Raw genomic sequence first — 14,031 nt, 5'->3', positions numbered from 1 at the left:
TGTTGATTGTTCTTCCAGTAGAACAGGAAAGAGCTTTTTTTTTTTCTTTTTTCTTTTTTAATTATACAGCAAACATCCTCCATTTCATTCATTAGCAGTTACATTTAAGGTTTTGCATATATTATAAATTTCATTTGGCATCAAGCTCACTTCATGAAACTATTCTGCTTTCCCCTGGTGTAGAAAACCACAGACTAAAACTTCTTGGGTTGTACATCATTACCCCCATGGCGGCATTAATCCTTGCATGTAAATGATGTAATTAATATACAGATCAAAAGCACACCATTCATTACGAGTCTGCACTCTTCTGCTGCAATGCCAAACAAACCACAAACAGCACATGCTAAGCCCCTGAATGTGCACCCTGTTCACATTTAGAAAATCAGTCCAGGTTCTGTGCACCCTGATAAATGCACTTCCTAGAATGACAACAATCAAACTAGTAGCCAAATGGCTAATGTTCTGGGCTAGTGAGTCAATGTGGCTCAAGGACACTGGGAGGGGGGGGGCTAGGGCAGTGGCTCCCAACCCTGTCCTGGGGACCCTCCCAGTCGGGTTTTCAGGATATCCACAATGAATATGCATGAGAGAAAATTTGAATATTCATTGTGGATATCCTGAAAATCTAACTGGCTGGGGGGGGGGGTTTGTCTCCAGGACAGGGTTGGGAGCCACTGCCCTAGGGGGTTCTCAATGCCAGTCCTGGAGAATGCAGACAGGCCAGGTTTTCAGGAAGTCCACAATGAATGCTCAGAGGAGCTTGCAGATCCTCTTCCAAGAGCAGGGTTAATTTGCAGTCTCATTTGTGGGCCTTGAGAACCTCTGGCCTAGATTTTGCCTTCAAAGGTGACATCAAATGGTAGTTTCTACAGTTTTGCCAGACCATCTGTGCCAGGCAAAATGGTAGAAACTATGATAAAGAACAAAATTGCTGGACATATAAATAAGCACAGCTTAACGGGATCAAGCCAACATGGGACTTACCCACGGGAAGTCTTGCCTCACAAATTTGCTACATTTTTTTAAAGACTTAAATAAACCTGTGGATAAAGGTGAGAGAGTTGACACACTGTATCTGGATTTCCAGAAAGCATTTGACAAAGTCCTTCATGAGAGACCTCTTAGGAAATTAGAAAGTTATGGGATAGGTGGCAGCGTCCTATTGTGGATTGCTAACTGGTTAAAAGATAGAAAACAGAGTGGGGCTAAACGGTAAATTTTCCCACTGGAGAAAGGAGAAGAGAGGAATGCTAGGGATCTGTTCTGGGACCAATGCTTTTTAATATATTTATAAATGATCTGGAAATGGGAACAAGTGAGGTGATCAAATTTGCCGATGATAGAAAATTATTCAAAGTTGTCAAATCACAAGAGGACTGTGAGAAATTGCAAGAGGACATCACAAAACTGGGAGACTGGGCATGCAAATGTCTACATTCAATTTCATTTGCCATTTGCAGAGTGATGCATTTAGGGAAGAGAAACCCAGCTTATAGCTACAAAATGCAAGGTTCCACATTAGGAGTCTCCACTCAGGAAAAGGATCTAGGTGCCATCGTTGAAAATACATTGAAATCTTCTGCTCAGTGTGCAGCAGCAGCAGCCGCCAAGAAAGCAAATAATCCCTAGCATTCTATTAGGAAAGGAATGGCGAATAAAACAGAGAATATCATAATGCCTCTGTATCGCTCCATGGTGCATCCTCATCTTGAGCATTGTGTGCAGTTCTGGTCACCACATCTCAAGAAAGATACAGCAGAATTAGAAGAGGTACAAAGAAGAATGACCAAAATGATAAAGGGGATGGAAGAATTCCTCTACGAAGAAAGACTAAAGAGGTTAGGACTCTTCAGTTTGGAGAAGAAATGGCTGAAGGGAGATATAATAGAGGTCTATAAAATAACGAGGAATGAAAAGAGTAAACATTGTTTACTCTTTCGAAAAGTACAAAGATCAGTGGACCCACAATGAAGTTACTGGGTAATACAATTAAAACTAATAAGAGAACATATTTTTTTTACTCAAGGCATAATTAAGCTCTGGAATTCATTGTCAGAGGATGTGGTGAAAGCTATTAGGGTAGCTGTGTTTAAAAAAGGTTTGGACAAGTTCCTGGAGGAATCTATCTACCCCTTGGGATCCTGCCAGGTACTTGTGCCCTGGCTTGGCCACTGTTGGAAACAGGATGCTGGGCTTCATGGACCTTTGGTCTGACCCAGTATGTTCTTATGACCAAATAGCAGCCGTGGAAGTACCTAATGCTGAAAAGCATGTTTCCAAGGGGGATCTAGAGAGACACAGCAGAAACAATGCAGAGGAGAGTGGGGAGATGAAAATAGTACAGGATTTAGCCTATAAGCTCTAATGAAGTAAGATTTAAGGACCTAACGATGCATAGGCAGAGGACGAAAGGTCAGACTGGTGGGCCAAAAAGTAAGCAATGTGACTCGCAGCCTCCCTAACCAACACTAGGAGTGTGCAAAGGAAAAACTCAGTTTGCTTCATTTTTCTTGGGGGGGGGGGGGGGGGGAGATTGTTGCTTTTTTTTTTTCTTTTCTTTACTTAACAGGCATTAAAGGCATTTTTAACACATGTTCACGTATGCACAAATTCAATTTCCTGTGCATAAGAAAAAGTAACCGCATGAAACAAAAAAACCATAGTCATCCCTAACTGGTTCCCCTTTCTACCCTCCCCACCTGCTGCTCAGCTCCACCTTCTGAGCTGGGGATTACAGCTTGGAATGATCAAGCAGGTAAACTCCTAGGGGGGTCTCTACCTATGAGTGACCCCCATCCCCCACAACGTAAAACGGCTCAGGGAGCCCTCCCTCTGGGCAGTGCACTGCACACGTTCGCGTGGTTGTGCTAGAGAAGGCAAGGACTGATCCCCCCCCCCCCCTCAAAAATCAACACTGCCACCACAGCGCCCCCAGCCCCGGCCGAGCCAGAAAGCAGAACACTCGGAGCAGGAATTGCAGTGCACGGCAGAGTCGCTGGGCCAGCCCGGCATTAACGGTTTTTAATTTGCGAGTCAGTCATCCATTATTAATCTTTAGCACTGCCATTAGCAGCTAAATGGAGAACTTCAGGGGCACTTCAAGTCTCTGTCCTCTCTGCTTGGGGTCCCCTCCCTGCCAGGAGAGAAAGAACTGAGCCCTCCCCGTTTCCCTCTGGCCTTTCCCTCAGGCCTGGATCCAATGCGCCAGCCATTATTTACCCATCTGCTCAAGAAAGGACAAAAAACGAACTCTGTAATGGAATGAGCTCCCTCACGCAAGGAACATAAGGATGGATGAACTGCTACCGTCTTAATGCATTTCATTTCACAGCCGTCCTTGGGATCTGCGAGCGCTACTTTGGGTCTCTCTGTGACCTCATTTAAAACGTATAAACTATCACCGAGCAATTGAAACAAACAGTCCCAAAGATGGCCCCTACTTATGAGTAAAAGCAACAATGCATCACCTGCGACAGAACGGCTAAACCCAAGTCAGGAGGGCAGCTCTGCTGGAGCTCAAAGCGCAGCATTGAATCCCTGCTTGTTGTGCATCTCTCCCAAAAAACTTCCTCGGGACTTCCTCACCAGGCCACTCTCGCCACTGCTGCCCTCCCGCCCATGATGAAATTGGGTTTTTGGGGGGGGTTGCGGCGCTGCAGGAATACAAGGTAAATGCATTTTAACCTGAGGACATGTGTATTCCCTACCACCCCCCCACCCTTCCTGGTGAACCTCTCTCACTACTCCTCCCCACCCCAATTCAACCAGATGGCAGTCCTCTGACACTCCTCCTTCCTAAACTCTCCTTCTCGCCACCCTTGCCTAGGTAGCATCCTCTTTCTCTTTTCCTCCTCCACTCCCAAATCCATGCCAAGTGCAATCCTCTCCTCCTCCCCTCAGGGTGCAGAGGGATAGGTATAACCAGTAGAAAAATAGGAGGCGATCATGCCTCTTATATAAGCAGTTTATAGCATATTTAAACAGTGTTGTGTTGTGTTCAATTCTAGAGCCCGAACCTCTGAAAGCATGCAGACAGGGGTGTCGCCTACACTTACTTCTACCTGAATAATAATCCCCCCCATTCTCCATTATTTCTTTGCCTCCGATTTGTTTCTTATCCCCCACCCCCACCAGGGGGCCTATATTCCAGAAGGAAGATGGGGCAATGAAGAAGCACTATGGGCCGACCTAAAAAAAAAGATGATGGAGCGTCCATTTATATTGGAGTGGTTTACAGGCCTCCAAATCAAAAGGAAGAGCATGACAGAGATCTGGTTGAAGACATCCAAAAGATGGGAAAGAAGGGAGAAGTGGTGATCGTTGGAGACTTTAACATGCCGGATGTAGACTGGAGAATCCCTTCTGCAGTATCTAATAATAGTAGAGAAATAGTGGATGCCCTGCAGGGGGCTCTGTTCAAACAAATGGTAATGGAACCCACGAGGGAGGGAGCTATACTCGATTTAGTGCTCACTGATGGAGATAATGTCTCTGATGTCCAAGTGGGCGCCCACCTCAGAACCAGTGATCATCAAACGGTATGGTTTCATATCACACAAAGGATATGGAGAAGAAGCACGAAGACCCGAGTTTTGCAGTTCAAAAACACGGACCTTTGAGGAAATGGGGAAATACCTAGCGGGAGAACTAGAAGGCTGGGAGAATGAGAGAGATGAGGAACAACAGTGGACCAAACTAAAAGGAGCAATTACCAAAGCAACTAATCTGTTAGAAAAGTGAAGAAAAGAAAAATTAAACCTATCTGGTTCTCAAAGGAGATGGTTGACAAAATAAAGGCTAAAAGAACAGCGTTCAAGAAATATAAAGGATCCCAAAGGGAGGAGCACAAAGAAGACTATCTGGTGGAATTGAGGGACACGAAGAAAGCAATCAAGAAGACAAAAAGTCAAGCGGAAGAAAGGATTGCCAAAGAGGTAACGTGAGGTGACAAAACATTTTTCAGATACATCAGAGAAAGGAGAAAAGTCCAAAGTGGTATAGTGAAATTGAAAGGTGGAAAAGATCAATGTGTGGAGAGAGACGAAGAAATGGCAGAAATACTAAACAAATACTTCAGTTCGGTGTTCACTATAGAGGACCCTGGAGAAGGACAGTCGCTAGTTAACAAGAAACTGGAGGGGAGTGGAGAAGATGTAACTCCATTTACAGTAGAGAATGTATGGGAAGAGCTGGGGAAACAAAGTGGAAAAAGCCATGGGGCCTGATGAGGTTCATCCCAGGATACTGAAAGCTCAGAGATGTGCTGGCAGCTCCGCTGAGTGGCCTGTTCAATAGATCCCTGGAAATGGGAGTGGTGCCGAGAGATTGAAGAAGAGCGGTGATAGTCCCGCTTCACAAGATTGCGAGCAGAGAGGAGGCTGGAAACTACAGACCGGATAGCCTCACCTTGGTGGTGGGAAAAGTAATGGAGTCGCTGCTGAAAGAAAGTATAGTGAACTATCTACAGTCGGGAGAATTGCTAGACCAGAGGCAGTATGGATTCACCAGGAGAAGATCCTGTCAGACAAATCTGATTGACGTTTTTGACTGGGTGACTAGGAAATTGGATAGAGGAAGAGCACTCGATGTCACCTACTTGGATTTCAGCAAAGCTTTTGATACTGTCCCGCACAGGAGGCTGGTGAGTAAAATGAGAAGTTTAGGAGTGAGTGTCAAGGTGGTGACCTGGATTGCAAACTGGTTGACAGACAGAAGGCAGTGTGTGATGGTAAATGGAACTTACTCTGAAGAGAGAGCTGTGATAAGCGGTGTACCGCAAGGATCGGTGTTGGGACCGATCCTGTTCAATATTTATGTGAGCAACATAGCGGAGATAGAAGGTAAGGTTTGTCTTTTTGCGGATGACACTAAGATCTGCAACAGAATGGACACGCTGGAAGGAGAGGAGAGAATGAGACGGGATTTAAGGTAGCTGGAAGAGTGGTCGAAGATATGGCAACTGAGATTCAATGCCAAGAAGTGCACAGTCATGCAAATGGGTTGCAGAAATCCAAAAGAACTGTATTCAATGGGGGGTGAAGGGCTGATGTGCACGGAGCAGGAGAGAGACCTTGGGGTGATAGTGTCAAACAATGTGACAAGGCGAAAGCTAAAGCCAGAAGAATGCTGGGCTGCATAGAGAGAGGAATATCGAGTAAGAAAAGGGAAGTGATTATCCCCTTGTACAGTCCTTGGTGAGGCCTCACCTGGAGTACTGTGCTCAGTTCTGGAGACCGTATCTCCGTAGAGACAGAGACAGGATGGAGACGGTCCAGAGAAGGGCGACCAAAAAGGTGGATGGTCTTCATCGAATGACTTATGAGGAGAGATTGAAGAATCTAAATATGTACACCCTGGAGGAAAGGAGGAACAGAGGTGATATGATACAGACTTTCAGATACTTGAAAGGTTTTAATGATCCAAAGAAAACGACAACCTTTTCCGTTGGAAAAAAATCAAAACTAGGGGTCACGATTTGAAACTCCAAGGAGGAAGACTCAAAACCAATGTCAGGAAGTATTTCTTTACGGGAGAGGGTGGTGGATGCCTGGAACGCCCTTCCAGAGGAAGTGGTGAAGACCAAAACTGTGAAGGACTTCAAAGGGGTGTGGGATAAACACTGTGGATCCATAAAGTCTAGAGGATGTGAATGAAGAGAGGGTGGCTTGTGGGAAAGACAGCTAATACCTGGAGATAATACCCTTATTCAATAGACATACACAAGGTTAATGTGACAACGACAGTGCTCTATTCTTCAACGGCAAAAGGAAATGTGGATAAAAGGATTTGCATTCACAAAAAAGCCTGATACTTCACTTTCAATACATATCCAGAGTAGCTCTCTGCTTCAACAGCAGGGGGGGAATGAAGAAAGGTGGATGTATATTCAGATAACAACCAACAAGGACTAAATTACACAGGTTGGGTAAACAAATAAGCATGGGAGTAGCTTGCTTATTGAGGTGGTTACTACCCCTAAGCAATTAAGCTAGATACTTCACTTAGAAGCAGTTCCTGCACTGCTCTCTACATTAATGGCAGGGGTGAAAGGGAAACAGAACTAAAAGGTTACATTAATGGCGGGGGTGGATGGGAAATAGAATCAAAAGGTTACTAAATGCCAGGAGTAACAGATAAGTATGCGAGAGGAGGGGAAAAAAAAGTGTAAAAGCGTGCTGGGCAAACTGGATGGGCCATTTGGTCTTCTTCTGCCGTCATTTCTATGTTTAAGCTGTCTGGCCAAGTCTAGCTAGGAGCAGAAAGATAACCCGGATAACCACTAAATGTTATTCTGTTTAAAATGCTTTTTACTCCTCAAGAGTGTTACAGTATGTTTAAGGTTATCATGCACCCCCATACAGCTATGCACACCAACAGAGCTGTTTCACGTCTGCTTCAGTGATGAATTAAAGGAAAAATACATTTATCTGAACACACCAAGATGTGGACTTTTGTTTTGCCTTCATCCAAAACTCCTCAGGGCCCTCTGCAGAGTCGAAAGAGCTCATGTGGGTCAGCTGGTGATGCTTGCTTTTCTTCTGTTTTAACAACTTAATAATAAGCTGCCCAGCTGTCCTGTAGAAGTTAGGAATTGTAGAATTAAAAGATATATACATAGTAACATACCATGGTACGATCAGCCAATAAAGGCCTTTTAACAATTCCATCAGTACATTCTGCACAACTCGCGCAAGTTCGCGAATGTTTAATTTCGCTTGCCAGCCCAAAATTATGGAACTCACTTCCCACCAAATTACGACTACAATAGAGTCTAAAAACATTTAAGGAGGAGCTAAAGACCTGGCTATTTGCTAAGACATACCATGCTTCGTAATATTTCTCGCACCCTCCTACCTACCCTGCACTAACATCCTAAGATTTTATTCTTTTTTCTATGTTTTTAATATTTTTTCTTTTAGTGTTTAATTGTAACCTATTTTTATCATGAATGTTGTCATATTTTATTTTTACTAGGCACGGTTTTATTTCTACTAGAAATTGCATGTCTCATGCTTTGTTAACCATTGTGATGGTTACACCGAATGACTCTATACAAAAATTGATAAATAAATAAATGATGGCGGTTAAAAAGACCAAGTGCTCCAATACAGCCAAAAGCAGCTTGCTGGGCAGACTGGAACTGCCACTCCATGCACCCTTTTCTTCATTTCCAACCTCTGGCTTCTAGGGATCTGCAATGTTTATCTCATGCTCTTTTGAATTTATTTACTGTTTTTGTCCTCACCACCTCTTCTAGGAGGTCATTCTAGGTATCCGGCACCCTCTCTGTGAAGCAATATTTCCTGATGTTGATTCTGAGTCATCCTCCCCTCCCATTTTGTGACCTCTGGCTTCCTTGGTTCTCAGCCTGCTGTTCTAACTACCAGGCCACTCCTCCTCACTACTGAACAGAGGACCCTGCTGTATCAGCAAACTCACAAGAGTAGGCCAGGAAAGAATTGTTGTCATTGCAGAGCTATAGTCTGTGACAGATGATTGGGGTAGGCTGGAGATGAGAAGAGAATGGACAGGGCCAGGTTCTGTTCTGAGAGAAGATGGTTTGGAAAGGCTGATCTTTACAGAGTGGCAGCGGGAGAATATTTTTTCATGGGAGCACCCTCTGGTTCTCTCATTATTTCACTGACAGCAAATTTAAAGAAGTGTCTCAATCATTCATTACCAATATAAAAAGTGGTAAGAAGAAAGCTGAACGTAGGATTGGTGAAAGTTTCCCAGCATGGATTGGGCTGGCATGCAGAAACTGGAACACCAGCGGAAATGCTTCTTACTCCTTTTAATTCTTCTGGATTTGTAAGCAATTCTGGAATAAGGATGTGCAAAATTTGCATCAGCACAGTGGGATATTTTGTAGCTTTTCAGCCACAGTGTTCCAGTCTGAGGAAAAGTGAAACCAGGGTTCAAATCTCATCTCCATTAATGCCCCTTGTAACCTTGGGTATTTGATTGAACTTGTTTTTAATGGAATCTGCAGAATATAAAATTGAAAATAAATAAAAATAAATTCCATAGATGTCCAACGGATTTATCCTCAGACTCTAGGAGGGCAGAGAAACATTGTAAATTTTGTTAATGAGATCTATACACCTGGTGTAAGAGTGCAATGTTTGATAACTTTAAAATTGAATTAAAAAAAAAATCAAAACAGGGTGGCACTCATACTGACAAATGGGCCGAGGCTATACCGTTTGCTGGCTGCAGAGCATGGTTAACCCACGACGGATGCGCAATCATATCCCCCGATACAAAATGGGGGTTAGTGTGCCTAAAACGTTTGTACTATTGCACGCTTTTCTGTACGTCCTACAACTTAATATTGTGGCAATATTAGGTTGGGGGGGGGGGGGGCAGCTAGAAATGTCCCAAAAAAAGTTGGTTTTTTTTGTTTAAAAAGTGTGCGGATGGTCAGGTTAGGAAAACAGATGCTCAGTTTTAGAGCCGGGTGCCCGGTGCTGAGGCAGCGATAAGGTCATGCAATTTCCCCTAGTGTCTCCTTTTTTTTACCACAGCAGCCCACTTACACGTAACATTGGGCACCTCGGACAGGTGGATCCGCGCACATTAAGGGAGTGGGCACTCAATCATGATTGCCCCTTTAAAGCATGCACCGATATTGCATTGACCCGAAAGTTAGTTTGGGAACACCCCACCTCTATTAATAAAGAAAAGCACATGCTTATTTGTGTACATTTCTATATGCAAATATTTTTATTAGCAAGATCATTAAAAATATTAAAGAATATAAATGGAACACACACACACACACAAAATTGTCCCCAAATCACTGATGATTGAGGCCTGGAGCAAGATAAAAAGCCTCGATAAAAGCAGACCAAAACGAAAAGAGGAACCCTGCTAGTGTGAAATACAGAAGGGGAAGACGCCCAGCGGTACAACAGCCACTTGCGGAGGTCCCTAGGGAGGTGGCATCGCTTTCCAATGCCAGGCACCTACTTGATTCTCTCAGCCGTGGTGCAGTTGCCAGTCTGGGCTCGGAGAGGGGCCAGAAAGAGGATTTTCATAGCGGAACGTGCAGAATAGTCCCCAAGTCAGAGGTCTCGTCCCTCCCTCCCAAGATCCGGCTCCTCCCGTGGTTAGAAACCGGCGCGCGCACCTCCTGCGGCTTTTACCGCGCCCAGCCCCCACCCTCGAGGGAGGGCCACCTGCCCCCAGCCCTTTACCCTTTCCGTACACCCTACCTGTCTCCCCGCTAAAGAGCTCCGGCAGAAACCAGCGACGGCGAGAGCGGGTTCCTGCCGCAAGGGGCGGGGGGGCTTCTCTTGTTTTTGCTACACATGAAATAAAAAAGGATGTATGGTTGGTTTACTGTTCCACAAGATACAGACTAATTATGCATCCTTGCCTCCTTAACAAAATCAACCAATAAAATTTAGGGAAGGGAAGTAGTTCTGTCGTTACAGACAGATACAAACTCGAGTGCACGTTTACAGCTCTTCTAACAATTTGGGAAAGCCGCTCAGTAATTCTGATCAAAACTCTCACTTAATCACATGACAATTTAAAGCCTACTTTCATATCCTCTTGGGAACACCCACAAGTCTGTAGTAAAATATTAGTCATTCAGACAGAAAGGAAACTTTTTTTTTTTTTTTGCATTAGCAAGCCCTGTGACTTTGGTTAGTGTAAAAGGAAACAAAGGGCAGCAGATAATTTGTTGCGTTTTGTTCCTGTCATTTTAAGTTACAGCTTTTTCCTAAGCCGCTACAGAAGTAAAGGCTGTCTGCAAACAAGCCTGAGGAAAAGTTTACAGAAATGATCTGGTGCTGCAAAAAAAAAAAAAATGGACTAGGGAACATGAAACTATCAACCAGCAGATTTAAAACAAATCGTAGGAAATATTTTTCACCCCGCGGATTATAAAGTTATAGACTCTGTTGCTTTGAACGAAAAGTCCATCAACAGTAATTGGCCAAGTAAACTTGGGAAAGCCAGCGCTTATCCTTGGGAGTGAGGGTCAAGAAATAGATCCAACTATTGTGGGTTTGGCCTGCACTTGGGACCCAGACTGGCCACTGTCGGAGACAGGATACTGAGCTCGATGGACCTTGGTCCATCATGGTATTTATTTGATCCAGCATGGCATTCCTTATGTATTACTTTAAAACACGCACCGCTTTTCATAACTCCAGCATCCGACATAATATGTTTATTTCGGTAGTAATACTTCGGGATCGTCATGATACTAGTACAAAGTCGGAACAATGAAATAATGCAGTTGTTGTCTTCAATCATTACTTCATCCACAATATAAATACGAAACGAATATAGCCTTGAGAAAGTGCATGACTATTATTCACGAACTATATTTAGATTTATTTTTAAATAGGGTTTAATGAAAAAAAGGATATCTCAAAGATGATCCGGTGTATGTTTTTCAATAATTTTAGAACTAGAACCTAACAGACTTCAACAGAAAACTAATTTAAACCTATCAGTACCCACCTGACATACTAAGTTTATATTCCATTTGCCCTAAACCTCAGCTCTATAGATTTTAGTCTACGATCCGCGTTTACGCTCACATCGAAACGCCTCCCCTGTTTTTAAATAGAATAAGCTAGCACGTGGAAGGCGTGTGTACCGGAAGCGCCCCCGTGGACGCAATCCGAAGGACAGCGAAAGCGGCGATTCCCAGTGGAGGCCGGCGGCAGCGCCCGCCCCCTGTAGCCAATCAGCGCAGAGGTAGCCGGGAAGGCGGTGCTAGCGGGGATCACGGGGTTGGAGAAGTCACCGAAGCTAGGAAGTCGCGAGCGCGATGACTTAGGGCTCCGGCAGTGCTCGCGGTCTCCCTTTTCCTTTGTGTGTGCAGTGGTTTTTTTTTTTGGTTTTTTTATTTGTAAGGCCTCGGCTCTTTCCTAGGGAGGGGGTAGAGAGGACCGGGAGCCTCCCTCCGCGGTGCATGCTTTCCCTTGCTTCCTGCCGGTGAAGCCGGCGCTCCGTTCTCACTATGGCGGGCCCGGCCAGCAGCAGTGAGCGGACCCCGCTGCTCGGCTCCCCCCAGCCGCCCCAGACCCGGGCCTCGGTGTTCCAGGGCCGGCGCCTGGCCTGCGCCGCCGTGCTGCTGGCCGAACTGCTGGAGCGCGCCGCCTTCTACGGCGTCACCGCCAACCTGGTGCTCTTCCTGAACGGGCCCCCCTACAGCTGGGAGGGGGCGCAGGCCAGCCAGGCCCTGCTCATCTTCATGGGAGTCACCTACCTAGTGTCGCCCTTCAGCGGCTGGCTGGCCGACGCGCTGCTGGGCCGCTTCGGTCTCATCCTGCTCAGCATGGCCCTCTACCTGGCGGGCATGCTCGCCCTGCCGCTGCTCGCCACTCCTGCCAGCAGGGTGGCCTTTTGCGGCAACATCCCCCTCACCCCCATCGAGAACTGCTCCTCCCTCGACAACCGGACCGCGGACGGGAGTTGCGTCCCCAGCAACCACCAGTACTGCCGTACGGCCGTCTACTTCGGCCTGGTCCTTATCGGCCTGGGCGTGGGCACTGTCAAAGCCAACATCACACCCTTCGGGGCCGATCAGGTAAAGTGGCAACCGGGAGGGAAGGCAAAGGAAAGGGAGGGTTATCCCTCCAGTTGGATTTAAAGGTCTTTGTGCCTGCCCCTCCACCAGCGATGTAGAAGGAAGTCTATATTTACATACATGTTCTTCTTTTAGTGCATAGCATTACTTAAGTTGGAGAGTTCAAACAAATTCTACCCTTCACACAACAGAGCCACGGTGGGTTTCGTGTGGCAAGGGTTGAGGATCAAATGGACGGTGGAACCCAGATACTAGCAAGGCACAGCAGGGACGAGGATGCAGCTGCAGAGAGAGGTTTGCCACCACCGATGGAGCACAGAGTGGATGGGATTTAGAAAAGTGGGGGAAACTGGGAACATAAGACCTACAAGTCAGGTCAGAGACCTGATAAGGGTGAAAATGGAGGATTCTGAATACGTTTTGCTATCTGGACTGTGAAAGTATTAAAGAATTAGACAGGTAATGCTGGGCATGTAGGCCCTTGTATATTTAACCTCCTATTCCTTGATGGTAAATATTTTAAATGCATCAAAGATGGAGAATGGGGCAGAGGCCATACAAAAAAAAAATAAAAGCAAACATGAGAAGGGATATTATCAGAAGTTGGGTTGAAAAGTGGTAGCTAAAAATATCATGGTAGGCACACCTTGAGATAAATGGACACAAGACTGTTCTGGATAATGCAATTTCTGCTGGTGATTATTTATAAGTACAGCATGAAAGCAAGAATTGGGTCATTGAGGTAGTATGGGTATCATAACAAAAAATATTTAAATGTTGGTCTCTCCTCCAGAGCATATCACTATCCTGTGAAAACAAGCTTCCTAATTGCATTTGTGCAGGAAAGGGAACTTCTTTTCAGTCTGTGCATGAAGGGAGTAGGTGGTGGAGCTAGGCTGCCAGACTGGACATGTTTGAGAGTTCCTCTCTCTCCTCTCCTTGTCCCCACCCTTGCGCACAAAGGGGAAGTATTTGGATCCAGGTGTCAGAACATGGTCATTGTACACACTTTTATTACAGTTTTGTGGTTCTTAAAGCACTTTAGCAGATTTTGCCAGTGAGTAAGCACATGATCCAATTTAGTTTTAAAAACAAAATTTCCATACAGTGCATGTAGGTGGAGGGAAATTTGAGTGTGTTAAATTGTAGCAGTTTTGTGGTATAGTAAAGATTTTTGGGTTTATGAATAAAGGAACCAGGTAGTGAATTTGCTCCAAACCTGATGCTGATTGTATTGAAACATAGAAATGACAGCAGAAGAAGACCAAACAGTCCATCCATTCTGCTCAGCAAGCTTTCACACTTATTTTTTTTTCTCATACTTATCTGTTTCTCTTGGCCCTTATTAGTAACTTTTTGGTTCTGGTTACCTTCCACCCCAACCATTGATGTAGAGAGCAGTGCTGGAGCTGCATCTAAGTGAAGTATCAAGCTTAATTGGTTAGGGGTAGTAACTGCTGCAATAAGCAAGC

The 14,031-nt window shown here is 45.1% G+C and overlaps 2 protein-coding genes across 6 annotated transcripts in view; one reads left to right on the top strand and one right to left on the bottom strand.

Annotated features, from left to right (window-relative positions):
• Positions 1-10,192, bottom strand: part of GLT1D1 (glycosyltransferase 1 domain containing 1) — a 100,383-nt gene extending 90,191 nt beyond the window's left edge. The window contains exons 1-2 of one of the 4 annotated variants that reach the window (XM_029619701.1): positions 9,976-10,192; positions 7,441-7,578 (exon numbers count right to left, since the gene is read on the bottom strand). In XM_029619701.1, the coding sequence (XP_029475561.1) occupies positions 7,441-7,578; positions 9,976-10,043 (206 nt within the window). In that variant the 5' untranslated portion in view covers positions 10,044-10,192. The remainder of the gene's footprint in view (positions 1-7,440; positions 7,579-9,975) is intronic. The other 3 variants (XM_029619700.1, XM_029619699.1, XM_029619703.1) reach the window with 3 other exon arrangements.
• Positions 10,193-11,724: 1,532 nt separating this feature from the next.
• Positions 11,725-14,031, top strand: part of SLC15A4 (solute carrier family 15 member 4) — a 69,143-nt gene continuing 66,836 nt past the window's right edge. The window contains exon 1 of one of the 2 annotated variants that reach the window (XM_029619698.1): positions 11,725-12,559. In XM_029619698.1, coding sequence (XP_029475558.1) covers positions 11,990-12,559 — 570 coding nt within the window. In that variant the 5' untranslated portion in view covers positions 11,725-11,989. The remainder of the gene's footprint in view (positions 12,560-14,031) is intronic. The other variant, XM_029619697.1, reaches the window with a different exon arrangement.

This window comes from Rhinatrema bivittatum, chromosome 11 (assembly GCF_901001135.1).
Source record: "Rhinatrema bivittatum chromosome 11, aRhiBiv1.1, whole genome shotgun sequence".
NCBI classification, from domain to species: domain Eukaryota; kingdom Metazoa; phylum Chordata; class Amphibia; order Gymnophiona; family Rhinatrematidae; genus Rhinatrema; species Rhinatrema bivittatum.
Note: the sequence above shows the minus strand (reverse complement) of the source record. Positions and strands in the feature narration are given on the sequence as shown.